Below are 18,870 nucleotides of genomic sequence, written 5' to 3'. Positions count from 1 at the left end.
ACCCATCACCGACAGCAGATGGCTAATGGCGTCCTTTCTCTTGCTCTTAGGAATAACAGAAGCCCGAGACCATGAAGCTCAGTAAAAAGAACCCCGCAGAAACCAAGGAAAACCAGCGGGTGAGGAGGAAGGTGGCCAGTCCTACTTCCTTGTTCCTCCTTTCCTGTACCTTCTGATAACCAGGATGTCCGTGGTCCCTCCTCCAGGGGAGTGGGGTTGGCGTGACAACAGCAGAGAGCAGGGGGGGCTGAGAGGACAGCAGTGTGGGATGCTGTGAACTATGCATAGGTCTGAGATGGGTTTGGCAGGGAGATGATCATCAGTCTCTCTCTGCTGGAGCTCCCTGGACTCCAGGGACGGTTGTGACGGTTCCCATTCCAAAGGGCAAATAAGGGACATTGATGATGAGAACCATGTGGTAGTTGTCCTTAAATTAAAGATACATCGAGGAGCTGGGGGCGGTGGCTCGGTTGGCAAACTGTTCACAGCATAGAACCCAAGTAAACCACAGAAGCAGTGGGAGGTGCAGATCTGTAACTTTAGTGCTGAGGCAGGGGGTGGGAACTGCTGGGTTCCTGGAACCCACAAGCCACCCAGCTTAGAGGAATTGAGGAGCTTCCCATTCTGTGAGAGATCCCGTCTCCACAAATAAGGAGGGAAATGAGGGGAAACCACCTGACATCTACCTCTGGACTCCATGCTATGTGTGTGCCCCACCCCTACATACACGGATGCACACACTCGATCCATGCTATGTGTGTGCCCCACCCCTGCATACACGGATGCACACACTCGATCCATGCTATGTGTGCGCCCCACCCCTGCATACACGCATGCACACACTCGATCCATGCTATGTGTGTGCCCCACCCCTACATACACGCACGCATGCACTCGAAGTTTCAAGAGGCATGAAGTGAAACCCATCCCTGCTCTACCTGTTTCTGCTTCCAGGAAGTCTTCAGTAGAAGGTCTCCCCAATAGGATAGAGGACACTGACAAAGATCATTCCTTCAGGCAATAAGATTTATTTAATGCCGGAGAGGACATAACAGGGGTCCAGAAGAAGAGAGAAGGAACGAGGGCACGATCAGGGCACTGGGGAAGATATGGGAGGTTGCTTTAAAGCAATTGGGAAGGGGAGGGATTGGGGAATCTTCGTACTCTGAGGGGAAATGAGGAATCTAGCAGACAGAGGGTGTCACTGTGGAGAAAAGCCACCTCAGGTGCATTCATTGGGAGATGGGGGTGCCTTAGCCCTTTGATATCTGAGGTCTCTACATTCCTTAGTTCCTGTCATTTTCCTGGAGTTTGAACACCTAAGGAGGTTGTTTTACAATTTTAAACAGGCTTGTTTGCCTCTTTGTAGCACCAGAGATTAGCATCAGAATCAACTAAGAGACCTGCTGCAGGAGCCAGAGTGATAGCAAGTGGCCCCACATCTGGGATTTATCATAACCTGGAGTCTGGAGGCTCTAGGGGGTCTAGCATAGACCTGTCCCTGAACCCGACTGTGGGATGCCTGCTAGTGTCTGTAAAATGGTGGGAACACCAAGTCTGCTTGGCTCAAACCTAACACTTAGCAGCCGAGAAGATCCCCTCCCTCCTTGGTTTACAGCCAACGTAAGCCCACTGCAACCTCTACGTGGACAACTATGCCCCCATTCAGTTCTCTTGGTCAATCTGTTCCTGGCAAAGAATAGAAGTGGAGAAACTAGCAACTCAAGGGATATCCATGAGGCTTTCCGGGGATTCAAGAAATTTGAGCCCTATCTCTTCCTCCTATAGTTCTTTTCTGCTATTAACCACAGTAATTATCAACTATCATTGTGTGTGTGTGTGCTCATGCATGCATGCGTGCATGTGGTGTGTGTGTGTGTGCGTGCTCATGCATGCATGCGTGCATGTGGGGTGTGTGTGTGTGTGTGTGTGTGTGTGTAAGAGAGAGAGAGAGACAGAGACAGAGACAGAGACAGAGGTCATCATCTCTCGGTCACCCGGGCAGCCCTCTAAGATTCGATTTACGATAGTCCGTCTGAAGAGGGACATCTGACCTTCAGGGATCCTGTCCTCAACAATAAGCAATATAAGGGTGGGGTAGAAAACAAGTTGGTTCCCCAAGACAGCCACAGGGTGACACAGGGCCTTGTCACCCTCCCTGATAGAGTGCCCAGCTGTTCTTGCACGTGTGTGTTAACCACCTGTATCCTGGTGCTCTTGAACTTGTCCAGGGTGAAACGGGAAGTTTTAAGTTGGATAGGGGTCACCTGATGCATCTCAGCAAGCTTTTACTAGCTGACGAGAACTGTCGCAGTGGAAAAGAAAACAGCACAGAGGGAAGCTGGGGAGCAGGCGAGGGAGAAAGGAGACCATGACTGTGAAGTCCTTGGTGTGAAGGAATACGGCTATCCCCAACTTCTCTTCTGCAGATCCCTCCTGCACCTTAGGCCCCAGCCATGTAGGCTTTTTTCCTGTCACCAGCATTAACTATCTGGCTATCTGTGCCTGCAGAAGGTGTCCCAGGGTGAGGAATGTCAGGCTGAGCAGTTACCTGGGCTCTGTGAATTCCTGGCATGAACTGAGGCTGGTCTTTCTCATCCAGGGTGGTTTCTGCTTACCCTGGACAGCATTGTCTCCTTGCATTACCCTGGACAGCATTGTCTCATCTGGGCTGGATGCCTTCACGTGCATGTGACAATCACGTCCCCAGAAGTTTCCTTTCTCACCTTCTTTATCTCCACATGTCCTTTCCAGACACAGCTTCTCAGAGTCTTGTGTGGGGACTTGAACACTGCTCCTCACTCTCTACACATTCCTCATTGACCAAGCCTGCTTCTGTCCCCTCCCATCCTATCAGAACACATAATTTACGCAGCCTGTCTTGACCATGGCTCCCTGAAGATACTTCTCTGACTGACACCGGAGCACACTGACCACAGAGTAAATTAATTCTCAGGCTGTCCTGGTGCATACAAGGTCGTTGTCTCGTTACGCGTTACGCTTTTATTGAGCCAGTTAGGACCTGCAGAGAGGGCCACAGACATCGCTGCACGCTGCTCTGCCCATTTGCTCTTTGAGCAGCAGAACTGACTCTGCAAGACAATTAGAGAAAGATCAATATTTCATTTTGCCCTGACAGAATGGAAGCTCAGAGCACGGCCAAGACTTGCCTGTGGACACAGATAAGAGGAGGAGTCAGTGCTGGAACCCATCCAGCTTCTAAGGAGAAAGCCAGCGACCTTTGGCCTTGATTCTTAGGAGGTTTCTCTGGGTTTGTGCCAGCTGCCCCATCCAGAGCTCTGGCCTTCTTAGAGAGAATCGTGAAGGGGGAAAAAAGCCAAACAAAACAAAACGAAACCAAAAAACCATGACTTGGGTGTGACTCCGGGGAGCGAAGCTGTCTCAGTTGCTCAGGAGCAGGGGAGCAATGTTGCTCGCTTCCTGTTCAGGCATGATCACAGAGCCACGCTTCCTGCTCTGCCCTCCTTCCTGTGGACTCTGCCTCCTCACTGCAGAGATGCCCTGGCAAACCCAGGGTCCTGGAGCCAGGAAGAAAAAAAGATGGATTCCAGGGAGCTTGCTTTAGCTTCCCTGATGTGTGACACCGGTGGCCCTGGGGAGCTCTCTGTGGGTCACCAGCAGAGGAGGACAAAGGTAAACACAGAACAGCTTCTGTCCTGTGGGGAGTGCAGGCCTGGGTAGCTGCTACTACGGGACAGAGCTCAGCCCCTGTCTGGCAGCTGTGGAGCATACCACCTGGAGCGGGAACGCTGGAGTTTGAATTCTCTCTCTCTCTCTCTCTCTCTCTCTCTCTCTCTCTCTCTCTCTCTCTCTCTCTCTCTCTCTCTCTCTCCCTCCCTCCCTCCTTAGCCTTCATTCTCTACCACCTCTGCCATCCCATCAGGGCACGGAGAATGAGGTTCTGGTGGACAGCTTTCTCATGCTTGCTCAGGGCTGGCTTTCCTAGGGCAGACAAACAGTAATACTGTTGGTCATAGATTCTTCTTCCCTGGGATCAGTGGGAAGAAGTGTGTGTGTGTGTGTGTGTGTGTGTGTGTGTGTGAGAGAGAGAGAGAGAGAGAGAGAGAGAGAGACAGAGAGAGACAGAGAGAGACAGAGAGAGACAGAGACAGAGACAGACACAGAGAGAGACAGAGAGAGAGACAGAGAGACAGAGAGACAGGCAGAGACAGAGAGAGACAGAGAGAGACAGAGAGACAGACAGAGACAGAGAGACAGGGAAGCAAGGACCCCCCCCCTGCCCCCAGAAGAGGGGCTGAGGCAGGAGAAAGCTTCCCTATGCCATTCTCCCTTGCCTAGCAGGACCCTTCCAGATCTGATGGGAGTAGTCCACCCTTAATTAAGATGAGAGTTGAGACCCATGGGGAGGTGGCAGGGTCTAGAAAAGAGGCTTAAGATAGCTGGCGCCAGGCAGTTCCACCAGGAACTGCACACTGCCTCGGCAGCAGGCTTGGCACTAGACACAGGAGACAAGCAACCTAGTCCCAGCCCTCAGGATAAGCCCCACCCTCTGGAACCTGACACTGCACACATGCAGTGCCCGGCCCTCTTCTCCTGCAAACCCCTTATGGTGTGGATTCTATTACCACCCTCATCTTAAAGATGAGGAAGCTGGTCAAGGAGTGGCCATGTTACTGGTCAAAGCTTACACACTGTAGAAGCTGCAGTGTTAGGATCCAAAGTTGAATCAGAGATAAACATGAGAGATGGCAGGGAGGGGGAGGAGGGGGCAAGGAGGGGAGATAGGGGAGGCACATGGGTGGCTTTCAGGAAGCTGTTCAGAGGTAGGGCCTTTGGCAATGAGTCTGAGGTAATGAGAAAACCTCTAGGACTTTGGGTGGGCAGGGTGGGGAGAGCTAAGCTTGTGTGTCTTGGCAGAGTCTGAACCAGAGGGAGGTAAAGAGAAGTAAAAGAAGAGCTTTCTTTCTTTCTCTCTTTCTCTCTTCCTTCCTTCCTTTCTTCCTTTCTCTCTCTCTCTCTCTCTCTCTCTCTCTCTCTCTCTCTCTCTCTCTCTCCCTCCCTCCCTCCCTTCCTTCCCTCCTTCCTCTCTCTCTTTCTTTTTTCTTTCTTTCTTTCATTTTTCTTTCTTCCTTTCTTCCTTTCGAACTGGCTGTGTCTAGCAGCCCACTGCGTTTTCAGCAGCAGTACTGTTATTAAAAGCCCATTTGACAGATGGACAAGTTGAACCCCAGAAACTTCCAGTCTCTGCTCAGATGCCCACTACTCTATGGTACTAGAGTCTAACAAGAGGAGACTAAGGGCAGAGCATGGAGTTGCTGTTAGGGGCCGCTGCAATTTCCCAAACTATATATGTGCCTGATCTTGGTCCCTAAACTAGACATTGTCTTAGTACACCCCTGGGGTGGCAGGATCTAGTACCTACAAAATACATGCCTGTGCACACAAATATGTTAAGTGGTGGCTTCCATAGCCCCTGGTTCCCTCCACCAGACCACAGGTCTGTGGCAGCTCTCCAGTCCCCAGCAGGTGCCAGCTGGTCAGCCTTCCTTCACTAAGTCTCAGGTGTTCATGAGCATGGCCAGGTCCTGGCTGTGGTCATCTTGAATGAGGCTGGGACAGGAATACCTGGATGCAGCTCTCAGATTCTCAGCGTAAGCCCTGCCTGCATCTCTATCTGCAGGTCCTTATTCTTAGGTGTGCTGACCAGCTTATAGGCTAATGCTTTGGCCTGGAACTGTGCATGTGTGTACATGCACATGCACGTGAGTGTGCATCTGTGTGGCTATTAGCCATCTCAGACCCTGGTGAAGAGTCAGCTGTGCTGGTCGGGAGCCTTGTCCTGCAATGGGGACCAGCTCAGCTCCAGGCTGCTCCTCAGGCAGCACCAGGGACAGCTCTGCACACCTTCTCTGTGACACTGGGTGGAACTGGACTGACTAGGGACTCAGGGAAAAATGATACAGAGAAAGCACTTAGAACCGTGCCTGGTGGTAGCACTCAAGGAGTGCTAGCCGCTGCTAACAACTTAGCTTTGCCTTTTGCTCCTGCTGGATCAGACAGCGGCCACATCCACATCCACACACGTGTGTGTGTGTGTGTGTGTGTAGACCCCCAGGCTGCCTTGCAGGAAGACAGCTGTATAGTGGGACCTCAGGGCAGGAACTCTGCCTTGCCGCACCCCACCCCCCCTCCCCAACTGCTTCTTTTCCCTCCTGAATTTCCCTCTGGGATGCCTTCGGGCTAAGGAAGCATCCCACTCTGACGCCGTCGTCTTCTCTCCTTTCCCAGAACTGGTCCTTCTCGCTCGTTGTGGCAGCTCTCGTGGGAGCCTTCGGGTCCTCCTTCCTCTACGGGTACAACCTCTCCGTGGTGAACGCGCCCACGCCGGTGAGTGTCCGACCACCAGAGGGCGCTGCGCCCACGCAGGGTGACCAGCAAAAACAGGGTGGATGGGGGGGAGGAGAGAGAGATTGAGAGAGTTGTCGCAGAACTGAGGTATCCTTCAGTACAGACCGGGCTGGGCTTGAGGACTTTAATGCCAGTGCAAGGATTTTAGGAGCTTGGAGCACACGGACTTGTTCCTTTTAATTTAAATTTTACTCACACTCAGAGCCACCTGTTATGACTCACCCCTGGCTCCTGTTTCAGCCTGAGCTCAATTCCAGGCTCTCTGCTGGTAGCAGGAGGTGTGCCCCAGGCCAGGTTTTCTTCTGCCAACTCCTGGCAGGATGGGGAGGCGGTAACGGGAGGGGCAGAGGCTGATGCTGAGCCCAGGCTTGCAGGTAGAGGATGGGGCCGGGAGGCTACCAAATTAGAAAAACCTGGGAATAGGCTCTGAGCTCCAGGTGGTTTGAGCACTGGGCAGGCATGCTGGGGGCAGCCTGAGGCCCACAGAAGCCAGGCTGGTGGCTCTGGTACATCATTCTCCTGTGTCAAATACAAGGGAGCCAAGGCTGGTGGGTCTCTAAGAGGATACAGGTGCCACAGGGATGCATGCTCCATCAGTGCCAAGGCAGGTCTGGATTGTAAAACTTGAGCTAATGCTGACATTTGAGGAGCTGTCCAAGTTATCTCAAAAATCGGTACTGATACTAAAGGCTGCTGGGAACAAACGATCTCAGGTGGTTCTTCCAGGTGTCTGCAGCTACCTGCCTTTGACTCTGTCATTTTAAGATGAGGCTCTGACTTACCTGAATTCATCTCTGAAAAACCGACTTGGGATATGGACTATTGATTTGTCTTGGAAGTTCATCAGGGCATTCACCCAAGAGAGTGGGGCCTCTGTGAAACACAGATCCATATGAGATTTGAACTCGGAGTAGTGTGATGTCACTGACCCATGAACCACAGGAAAGAGCAGTTTAGTCATTCATTCAACAAATATATACTGAGTACCTGTCACATGCTAGATGCTGGGAATCAGGAAGGCGATCTGGAGGAGTTGGCCATTGAGCTGAGCCCCATATGTCTGGAAGCATTTCCAATGAGACAAGGGCAGGGGTGGGACGGGGCGGGGGCGGGGCAGAGGCAGAAGTAGGGAAACCAAAACACACAAGACCTTCCTAGCTATATAGGGATGTCAATAGGTTGATAATAGTGAAGGTGTGACTTGCCATTCCCGAGGGGAATGGGGAGGTGGGTTGGGAAAAGAGGCTAAAAGCAGTGGAGGCTGGGATTGAGGCTCAGTGGTAGAACACCCACTTGCCCAACACAGGTGAGGCCCTGGGTTCAGTCCCCAGTACTGAGAAATCCAGCAGTGAGAGCCAAGAAACCCCACAGACTGAAACCACTTTAAAAGAGAAAAGACAGAAAGGACAAGAAATAGTGCTCAGATCTGCAGTGGAGGACCTGACCTTATAGCAGGGAGATACAGCAGGTTCAGGAGGGAGACGCAAGGGGTTACAACTTCAATATGGGAATCTGGTGATGGAGGGAAGGAATTCAATTTGTTGATGTTATTCACCTCCATTCAATCACAGTGGAACAGCAACTGGCCCAGGGTCAGCTTGGAGAAGGCAGTGCTGAGATCCAGACCCAGGTCTGTCTGAATCCAACCCATGACTTTTGAACCCAGTCACTGGCCACCAGTACCAGGTTCTTAGAGCATGGGGACACTTGGCATGGCCAGGGAGGGACAGGCTGAACATGAGAGTCCATAACACAGGAGTAGCTATTCTTACATGCTTACAGCTGCCCCAGGGCAAACTTTGAGGATGCTACAGCCTGGGACTCGCTGTTACCTACACTCTGTCCTTAAGCTCCTGTCGGAAGGAACGGTACATGTGAACACACAATCTGACAGAGATATGAATGCTGCCTTCATTATTGTTCAGAGCAGCACCCCCAAATTTCTCCCAGAATGCTTCTTGGTTCATGTCACCCACTTTCTTGCTGTGCCCAAAGGCCTGATGTTTGTGGGACTTTTACCTCAGTGCCATTGTGCGGCCAGATGCCAGGGTGAAAAGATGCATAGGACTCACTGTCGGGTCTTGGAGGGTCCCCAACACCAGGAGCAGAAACAGACACCCAAGACATCAAGGCAAGAAGTGGTTTAAGTGCAGTCACGAGCTCAGGACCTTGGAAGGATCTAGTCTATTTAGGGAGTTCTGAGGAGACTGGGGTGGGTCACCGTTGGGGTATGGTTAGGGTGGTAGAGATGGGGAAGTAGATCTGAGAGCTGGGGCATCTGTGGAAGGCAGGCACCCACCAGGCTGTGAGCCCCAGGAGAGGAGCCAGGCTGAGGGCCAAGCTCATTCAGGAAGCCTTTCCAGGTCAGACCTCCCCAGAGCTGGAGCCAGCAGCAGGCTTGTAGTAGGAATCCCAGCTTCTCCAGGGATTAGCTTCAGTGGAGCAGGGCAAAACCTGGCCTGAACTAGCTGGGAGATGGAAAAAAGAATGGACACACCCTGCTCAGTGTCCAACTGTGGTAAGGGTAGAGGGGGCAATGTGGCCATCAGAGGGTCTGGGAACAAAACAGACTCTCTCTAAAGGTCGAGATGTCCAGAGAGAATAATGACAGATGCTGCCACAAGGGGGCGCTGTGAGAGAAAAGTTGAGTTGTCCACCACTCAGGCTGGACAGCGAACTCAGGCACTGCACTGATGTCTGATCCCCTGTCACCAACTTCGGGGATGGGTCAGGGGCTTGTGGTTCAGGTAACAAGGCTGAGAAAGAATCCATGCTTCTTACCAAGAGGGAGTCAGTGTCTTGCTGCTTGACCAGTCCACATACTAGCTGACCCTGGTCCTGACTGTCATTCAGGACCAACCTTAAGAGGATTTTTAATTTTTTTTTTACTTCTTTGCTTTATTTTACTTCATTTTTTTATTTTTGGAAGGCTGGAATACAGAAAAATGACTGCTCTCTCTCTCTCTCTCTGTGTCTCTCTCTCTTTGTCTCTCTGTCTCTGTCTCTCTCTCTCTCTCCAATGTGAGGAAGTATCCCATGCCAGGAGCCTCATTTGATAGAAGAAACTGAAGAGGGGGAGGCCAATATGTCTAGGTTCCAGGAGTGACCATCTTCCTAAACTTCCCCTCAATGCCATTACCCTAAGCGAACACATACACCCTGCTTCCAGGGATTCCCAGAACCTGACTGTGTGTTCCTTTGGAGAGAACACCCACATGGCTTCACGTGTCCACAGAGGGTCTGCGGTCACTCCAAAACAGGCAGTGTGAGCAGAACAGGGTGTGTCCAAGTCACTTGAGGCTCTACCCTTGAGGGGTCTTTCAAGCCCAGGAGAGCTGTCTGACACATTAGACTGTATGCGAGCCTGTAGGACCTTGTCACTGTCTTTACCCATTGAACCTACTGGGTGAGGCAGGGAAGGCTTCAGTGAGATATGATCGATAACCATAATGGCTGCAAACAATGTTTCTCTGAGTCCTGTCTGTAGCCTGGCCCATGGAACCATTTTCTAACTAGCTACCCTGTTTCCACTCAGAATCCAACAGTTTCTCCTCCAGTCAAAGGCCAAAGGGATATCTGATGGATTCAGGTACCTGCACATCTCACGTAGAAAGCCATGCAGACAGATGTCTGTGATGGCTCGGCTGGGGTGTCTGGCTCCTAGCAAGCACTGTTCTCATCATAAGGTGATGTCTCTTCCATCCATTTGACCCTTAGTGCTGTCCTTCATATGTGGCACATGCTGAAACCACAGGGCCTTTGCAGTTTCAGCTGTTTTTGACTGAAAGGCTCTTTTTCAAATAGCTCGTGCTTTCTCCTGGATTACCTGCTGTTTCTTCTCAACTGTGTCTTCCTCAGTAACACCTTCCCCGACCTGCTCATATGGGACAGCCCTTCTCTAAACCTCTCTAGTCCTTCACTCAAATTACTTCCCCTTGTAGTACCACCTGAGATAATAAGTATACCCTTGCTTCTGGTCTTTCTTCCTGTTTTAAAATTTAAGCTCCGTGAAGACACGGATTCTCTGATCTTAATGTTTCTGCAGTGTCACCAACTAGAACAAGACCCAACCCAAAGCAAGCATTCACAGAAAATGTGTTCTGATCAGATAAAAAAGTTAAATATAAGGCTTCTAAAGGGCTTTCTCTTCTTTTGTTTTACTTTTTGCAAGGTAATTTTGGTGGTTGTGAGACAAGTTTCCTGGACCTCTGTCTCCCTATCAAATTACTCTCAGGTGTGAGTCTCCCACGTGAAAGAATCCAAGCACTGCCTCTGTTGTGTTCACAGATGAGACTCAGAACCAGGTCTAGTTATCTAGTGACCCATCTTTCTGCTCTCCTAGGCTGACTGACATGTTCTAGGGGTCAACACACACTTTTTTTAAGGTCCATTTTTTTATGGGATAGCAAGGCCATATAATTCTTTTTTTTTTTTTCTTTCACAAGTCTTCAACTTTGCCTTTATGGTGAGAAAGCAGCTAAAGACAATATGTAAACGAACAAGTAAGACTGTGTACCAATAAAACTTTATTTACAAAAACAAGTGGTGAGCCAGAAATCATTGGCTAATCCCTGTATTTGAGGGTCTAGGAGAGTGTGAAGGTGCCTGGTGTCTTACTCTCTGGCACAAGGATAGCTGAATGAATGGTTAGTTCATGGTCAAAACTGTGTAATGCTCAACACGGACTGTGTTGTGATTATAAAAGGATAAAGAGGTATTAAGATATGTTCTATGGGGGTATGCTGAGGTGTGGGGGAAGGAGATGTCTCAGCGGGCCCATGCCAAGGCATCTCTTCCCCCTGAGAGACCAGCCACACTATGATATAGTAATAGAATAGAGTTTATTAAGGGCATGGGGAGGGGAGTTAAGAGGGTAGTAGAGGCAGAGAAAGACAGACAGACACACACACACATACACACAGAGAGAGAGAGAGACAGAGAGAGACAGACAGAGAGAAGAAGAAGAAGAAGAAGAAGAAGAGAGAAGAGAGAAGAGAGAAGAGAGAAGAGAGAAGAGAGAAGAGAGAAGAGAAGAGGCCACTCTTGGCCACATGGAGAGAGGAGGGAAAGGAATGGGGAGAGAGGAGGAGTAAGAGGGCAAGAGGCAAGGGAGAGAAGCAGAAGTAAGAGAGTAAGGGAGGGAGGAGGGGGCAAACAGACCCAGGTAGGGTCAGGTTTACCTGGCTGTTGCCAGGTAACTGTGGGGAGGAGCATACCTGGCTGTTGCCAGGTAACTGTGTGTGGGGGGGTGGAGTTTAGACAGGAAGCTAACAGACTGAAGTCATGTTTTGCTTTGTTGAGACAGAATTTCTCTCTGATGTCTTGGTTATGTTGGAACTCTCTTTGTAGACCAGGCTGGCTTCTAACTCAGAGATCTGCCTGCCTCTGCCGGCCAAGTGGTGGGATTAAAGGTGTGCACCAATATGGCTCAGTTTGGACTGAAGACTTTTTGTGATGTTCCTTTCCCAAGATTTCACCCTCTTGCCAGATTTTTGGTGATTGCCCAGGCCTGTGTCTTTTTGTTTGTTTGATTCCAGTAACCACCTCTATCATCTGCCTTTGTGTATCATCTGTCCATCGGCCTATCTACATGCCTGTCAAAAGCATGTGGATACCCTTGTTGAAGGCTGCAGAATCCGAGACTAATTTACGTGCGAACCAGATGTCTTTGAACATTGCATAGACTCTCAGGCAGTCATGCAGAGAGGCTGAAGGTGCTGATCTGGCATATGGCAAATGGCCTCAGATTCATACTGGTTAAACATTGATCATAAGGAGGAGAATGTAGCTCTTTGGGGGAGGGTTTTGTTAGTACTGCTAGAAGAGTCTGATGAACAAAGCTGCAGAGGGAGATAAGCCTTTGCTCATGTGGTCTCCCCATGCCTGGACTCATCAGAGAGGCTAGGGAGGGCTGGATGGAGACATTGCAACTGCAGTAAGCTGTCTGAGCTCCACACACAGCTCTCTGGGGGCTAAAATGAGTATTTTGTCATGGGGCAGGAAGGACTGTTCCAGGGTTGGGCAGAGGGACTTTGTCAGCAGGACACCTGCCAAAGCTCCCTTTGTCCTAATACTACACTGCGCCAAGAAGAGCAGAACTGGGCAGAATGACCTCTGTGGGCACTTCCAAGAAGAGCCACCAAGAGGGATGTAGTCAAGAGAAAGGAGAGTGCAGGCAGAAAGCTATGGATGTTTGTTTTAGTGAGACAGTGTGCCAGAAACAGCTGGCAGCTGATGGAATGGGGTACACCCAAACCCAAGACCCACCTCCCCATTGCTCTACTTTCTGCCCTCTTTCTTGCTTTCACCTTGTCTTGTTTGGCCATTGTAAAAGCAACAGGCTTCGGAAGGGAGCTGGAGCTATAGTAACAGAACCCACAGCTTGAATCACTTCCATGAGTCTGGACCATGTCTCTTGTTTGTCTATAGACCATGCCAGGGTAATAACCCTATGGTGCTAATGAAGGGGGTGGGCAAGCAGCTGCCTGGGACAGACTGCTCAATTATCCCAACAGCCAAAGCCTGGGCTCTTCTGAGAGGCCCATGGGAAGACTTCGTGTAAACCTGCTTTTCAACATATCAGCACATAGGCTATTTCTTGTGGTTCTGCCTCCACCCCATCCCACCCCCTGTGTACCCTTTCCCTCCACCACCTCCACCAGTGTCTTATTTATATAATGAGCATCCTTCCAAGCACTGATCAGTCTCCATCATGGGTTTTTTTTTTTTTACAGTGCACTGCACATCTCTAACTCAGGGCTGTCACTTGGAATTTGTCTTTAAGAAGCTGCTATGCTATTTAAATTGGGATCCTTGAGTCTCCACCCGGCGTGGTTTGGTTTTGATCTGAACTGGTAGGGCCGACGACTGGCAGAAGTAAATAAAGATCACAGTGTCACTATGCCTCAAGGGAGCCCTTGCTCAGTAGGATGGGGCTAGTGGCCACTATCATCAGAGAGCCAGGACAGCTGACCCAGGCAGATGACAGGTGAAGAAACATGGAGGAAGAGACACCGTTGGCATGAAGAAACCAGACGAATGTGGAAAGAATACTTCTATTTACAGGGGATGCCACTGACATATAGTGAAACCTACTGTTCAGCACTTTGGTGAGGGTAGGCAGGTGATGTGAAGTGGCCCCAATGGGCTTCTGTTATGCTTATGTCAAGGAGCCATACCAGGGACATCTCTATCTTTTGTGGGTGCTGACTCTTTACAAGCCCCTCAGGTGCATCTGGCTCTGTTAGGCAACACTTGAGTCCTCTGGACCACCCACAAAGTATTCTATTCCTGTGTGTATTTATAGCACCCCCGAGAGTTGCTGCAGATGAACGCATGCCAGGGCCTTGATGAATCTAGCAGTGTTAATATTACAAACCAAGTGGCAAGGTAATTTGTGTTCCATTGCCTGGCGTTTCCTGCCATCCTTTGGAGGGGAGTTCAATTTATAGCCAAAACATGGCCCTTGGGTTCTTAGGCTGGGAGGTAGTGGTGAATTATTTATAGATTCTCATACCTCAGAAGCAAATGTGTGTAGACCTCTCTTACTTTACAGATATAGAAATAGAATGATAGTGATTCCCCCACCGGCAGCTCCCTCTCGGCCTGGATTCTACTGTGGAACTCTAAGGACTCAGGACTAGGCCTTTTATTTTCTTCCTTTAAGCCTTCACAGTAAATCCTTGAAGTGGGCAATGATATTAGTCACAGGACCTAAGGTTCAGAGAGGTTAAGTAACTCATTCAGTCACCTAGCAGATAGGTGGCAAAGGTGCAAATGGAACAAAACAGATGCCATGGTCTCTGGCCCCAAGAACACTGTCCAGAGATGTGAAACTTCTGCCGCATCAGGCCACCCCAAAGGTCACAAAAAGGACTCAAAGGTAAAAGCAAGTCTCGGACTCAAGGTGGTCAACTCTCCATTTAGTGTCTTTCCCTTTCCCTGCTGCCACTCAGGGCATTTCTTTGCAGTTAAACTCTACTTAGCACTCGTCATGGGGTTCTTATGGGGTTGGTATCATCTTATACCAAATGCAGAAGCTTTCTCACCACCCTGCCTTCATCCTCTCTAAACATTGGATGAGCCTTCAAGCTACACCTACAGTGAACACTCCAAGCAGTAACTCACAGCTACCCATCCACACTCAAAACCTCTAGGAGCTACAGAACTAACTGCACACTTATAGCATGTGGGACCACTTCACATCACCTGGCTACCCACACCAAAGTGCTAAACATGGTGATAGCCAGTCATAGCCAGCCCCTGACTTGTTCTACAGCCTTTTTCCTGAGCTGAGTCACCCTTCAGATCCACTAGGCCTTGGGCAACTCGTTTATGTCCATACATGATCTCCAGCTTATATACCTTGTGTTTCCTTTGTCCATGGTGGTCCAGCCTGAACCAGATCTACCTACATTTTGACTTCCCTGGTCTCTACCATGTGCTGGACTCTATACTCACAGCTTTTCTTGCTCATGTTGTCATGGTAGACTTGTCTTCATTGGCTCTCTAGATCTCTGGAGGTAGAGAGATAGGAGCTTTTGCATGAGAAGGCAGATGTAGATCTTACTCCCTAGGTAAGGAAGCAGATGTATAGAGACAGAGAAAGAGATAGGGGGTAGACCTCTTTGATGTAGGGCCAGTGAAATGGTAAAGCAGGAGAAGCAGGATGAGGGTGGTGCAGAGCTGGCCCTGAATCTCACTACCACAGTGGCCTAAAGACCAACTTGGATTGCAGGATGTTTTCTTCAAATGGAAGTTGACACTTCTCCCTAAAGCATTAGAAGGAAGCATTGGGTAAAAAGGTCTATATGTTCAAGCCTGCTCACCCTCATGATATGGCATCAGTCTTGCCCCTTTGAAGCCTCGCATCACTGTGAGTAGTGATGTCATGGGCTTTGTCCTTTAAAACTCATCTGCTCAGTATCACAGTGGCTCAACACTATGGCCACTCTTTTTAAAACTCTTGTCATTATCAAAGACAAGTGGTATGGAATTCTGCTCTATATAGTCTGTGTCTCCACTGTTCTCAGGTGCTTTTGAGCCCCTCTCCTGCATCTTGGGGAATGCCCAGCTGACAGGGACAGGTACTGAGCACAATGAAGATACATGCTCACATAGTCACTTCAGCCCACACTCCTTGGGTGGCGAGTGCTCCTATAACCCGACCCAAGTGCAAGGAATAGAGTTACACACCTTTGAGAGGCAGCAGAAGATAACACAGACTCCATCATAGCTAGGTCTAGCAAGCTCTGTGGTTCTTTCAAATGGGGACACAAATGTCTCCTGCTCAGCAGACAGTCAGCATGCTGGCATTCACTGACAGGTCAGCTAAGCAAGTCAGCAAATTCTAGACCTGGAAAAGAGACCTTGTTTCAAACAGACAAAGCATATATGGTTATTGAAAGATGACACCCAAGGCTGAATTCTGGATTATATCTATCAGTGCACCCATATGCACATTAAAAAAAAAAAAACCAGTTGGCCACTGTACTGGCTAGTTTTGTGTCAACTTGACACAGGCTGGAGTTATCACAGAGAAAGGAGCTTCAGTTGGGGAAATGCCTCCATGAGATCCAGCTATAAGGCATTTTCTCAATTAGTGATCAAAGGGGGAGGTTCCCTTGTGGGTGGGACCATCTCTGGGCTGGTAGTCTTGGGTTCTATAAGAGAGCAAGCTGAGCAAGCCAGGAGAAGCAAGCCAGTAAAGAATATCCCTCCATGGCTTCTGTATCAGCTCCTGCTTCCTGACCTGCCTGAGTTCCAGTCCTGACTTCCTTGGTGATGAACAGCAGTATGGAAGTGTAAGCTGAATAAATCTTTTCCTCCCCAACTTGTTTCTTGGTCATGATGTTTGTGCAGGAATAGAAACCCTGACTAAGACAGCCACTTTGGAGAGATGGTTCGACAGTTGAGAGTGGTTGTTACAGTTGCAGAGGACCTGGTTAGGTTCTCAGCAGCCAGGTGATAGCTCACCACCATCTGTAACTCCAGTCCCAGGAGTTCCAATGCCATCTTTGTCCCTCTGTGACCCTGCATGTGCATGGTTCACAGGCACACATACAGGCAAAATCACTTATGCACATTTAAAAAAATCTTTAAAACTAAGTTTTTAGCCAGGTGGTGGTGGTGCATGCCTTTAATCCCTGCATTTGGGAGTCAGAGGCAGGCAGATCTCTGAGTTCAAGGCCAATGAACATAGTCTAGAGTATGGGTTCTAGGACAGCTAGGGCTACACAGAGAAAACCCAAAACCAAACCAAAGTAAAACAAAACAACACCAACAGCAAACAAAACAAACCCCTAACCTTTTTAAGAGAGTTGGAAAAGTAAGGCTTGAGGCTGGGAGGGTGAGGTGGGGCCAGGGGAAGTTGGAGGGAGATAGAATGGGTGGGCACTGAGCAGAAAAGGGGGATAGATATGAGCAAAAGACATTGTATAAATAAATGAACTTTTAAAGATAAATACACATTAATTCTTAAAAAGAGTTGAAATAAAGTGATTAAGATTTGTGTCTCAGGGCTGAGAGATGGCTCAGGGGTTAAGAACTCTGGCTGCTTTTCCAGAGGACCCGGCTTCAATTCCTAGCACCCACATGGCAGCTTGCAACAGTAGCTCCAGTTCCAGGGGACTGAAGTCCGTTACACAGACACACATTCCAGAGGATATGGCACCTTCACACACAGGCAAAACACCGATGTGCATAAAATATAAAAAAAATCAAAAAAATTTTTTTTTGTCTGAGCCCACTGCCTGGGCTTCATTCCTGAAGACAGCACACATCAACGTGTGAGCTTGGACAGGCCCTTTATGGCTCTGTCTCCAAATCCTCACCTGCTCTAAAGAGAGCCTAAAATGCCAGCCCTCACAGATGATGAAGCGCCAGCCCCGAGCTTAGAAGAGTCCATGGTATGAAGAAGGGGTGCCTGTTTCACATTTGTGTTTGTTCATTTGATTGTTTGGTTTTTATCCTTGTCATTTCGAATGGCACTGAGCAGAAGCCCAAATTTAAGACAAGCATGTATACAGCCACCTGTTTTGTGTCACACACTGCAGGTTACACTGATGGATTGCAGTTTGCTGATCTCAAATTCAATGACTGTTCCTGTGATAAATTAGAAGCAGTCTCATCACCTGGCTCCGGTGACCACAGACTGTCTCCTGGGCCATCGCTGGCTTCCCTCCCGGCAGGAAGACAGACTAACGGTCCCTGGCAGCATTTTGGAAGGCTTTCCAGGAAACCTAGCTGCGTGTTGTAAGGGACACAGGCTGTATGTGGGACTTCTAGTTTCTAGAGCTTTCTGTAGAGATCTGTGATTTTTTTTTCCATAAAGGAAGCAACAAATCTCTACAGGCTCCCAAAGCAGCACTTGGCAGTTAATAACTGCATACCTTCCCGTGGCCCACCATGCTCCCAGATGCAGCACAGCTCAGAGGGCAAGATGCTGTTTGTTTTCAAGCCCACACCTATTAGTTCTTTCCCAGTTATTCACTGCTGCCAACGAGGTACTAAGGCACTCTCCAGGGTAGGCGCTGGCTACACTCCTCTTGAGAGAGTTGAACCTCATGTTTCAGTGTAGACCTGCTATAGGGGCCAAGATCAGAGCAAGAATAACCTGCGTTGTGGTCCTGTCTGCCTAATGGCAGAAATGGTGACTGTGAATTTCAACACATTCATTACTTCTGCAAGCTTCCCCTGGCCCCAGACCTGTTTATAATTGTTGAGACCTCTGTGTGCACGGAGCCATAGTTTGTTCATGTTTGCAGCTGTCGTGTTTTCTGTTATGATTGCTCTGTAGTTTGCTTACCTGCTCTGCCATGAGCTTCTGGGTTGTTTCTTGTTTGGGGTAATTATTAGGAGCAATGTCACTGCGGACATTTGAATAGATGTATCCCTGGCCTGTAGGAGAGTTGTGTAATGGGATTTTCTAGAATATACCTGTGGAGCTGGGCATGAAAGCACCTTTATCTAAGTGGGGATTGTATGAGCTCCACTCCAGTCCTGGACAATTGTCCCTCACGTCAGCCCCTAGAGGTCGGAGTCATCATTTCCATCCTGTGAGTGGAGACACTGCTTATATTACAAGCGTGGAGCTCATGTCTGTGAGTGTCCTACCCAAGCTTTTCCTGTAATGGCATATGCTACCATGCTGAGGCTTGTGGGCCCATATTAGTAGCAATATATGACCATGCATATCTGGGGAAGTGAACTTCCTTGGATAGCAGAGCGCCACAAACCCAGTCTTTGTTGCACGTTAGACCCGCCCAGTCCCTGCCTCAAATGTAGCTGCAGTGATGAGGATGGAGAGGGTGTCTAAACAGATCCCAGCGTGGCTTCATGTGCATCTCTCTTCGACTAATGATATCGAGTCTGTTGTTTCCTAATTGGACATGTGCATGTGGTTTAGGTCTGTGCAGGTCTCTTGATCATTTTAAATTATATGTGTTTTACTGTTAAAAATATTTTTATGTTTATGGGTGT

The 18,870-nt window shown here is 49.1% G+C and overlaps 1 protein-coding gene across 7 annotated transcripts in view; it reads left to right on the top strand.

Moving 5' to 3' along the window:
- Slc2a9 (solute carrier family 2 member 9) overlaps positions 1-18,870 on the top strand; it is a 128,424-nt gene that overhangs the window by 8,964 nt on the left and 100,590 nt on the right. For 3 of the 7 annotated variants that reach the window (XM_021162163.2, XM_021162164.1, XM_021162165.1), the window contains 2 exons: positions 51-119; positions 6,271-6,369. In XM_021162163.2, coding sequence (XP_021017822.1) covers positions 72-119; positions 6,271-6,369 — 147 coding nt within the window. In that variant the 5' untranslated portion in view covers positions 51-71. Of the gene's footprint in view, positions 1-50; positions 132-3,440; positions 3,655-6,270; positions 6,370-18,870 lie in introns of those variants that run through there. The other 4 variants (XM_029478108.1, XM_029478107.1, XM_029478109.1 and 1 more) reach the window with 2 other exon arrangements.

Source organism: Mus caroli, unplaced genomic scaffold, assembly GCF_978045245.1.
Source record: "Mus caroli unplaced genomic scaffold, Mus_caroli_1 scaffold_4, whole genome shotgun sequence".
Lineage (NCBI taxonomy): Eukaryota > Metazoa > Chordata > Mammalia > Rodentia > Muridae > Mus > Mus caroli.
This window is presented reverse-complemented; position numbering and strand designations above follow the sequence as displayed.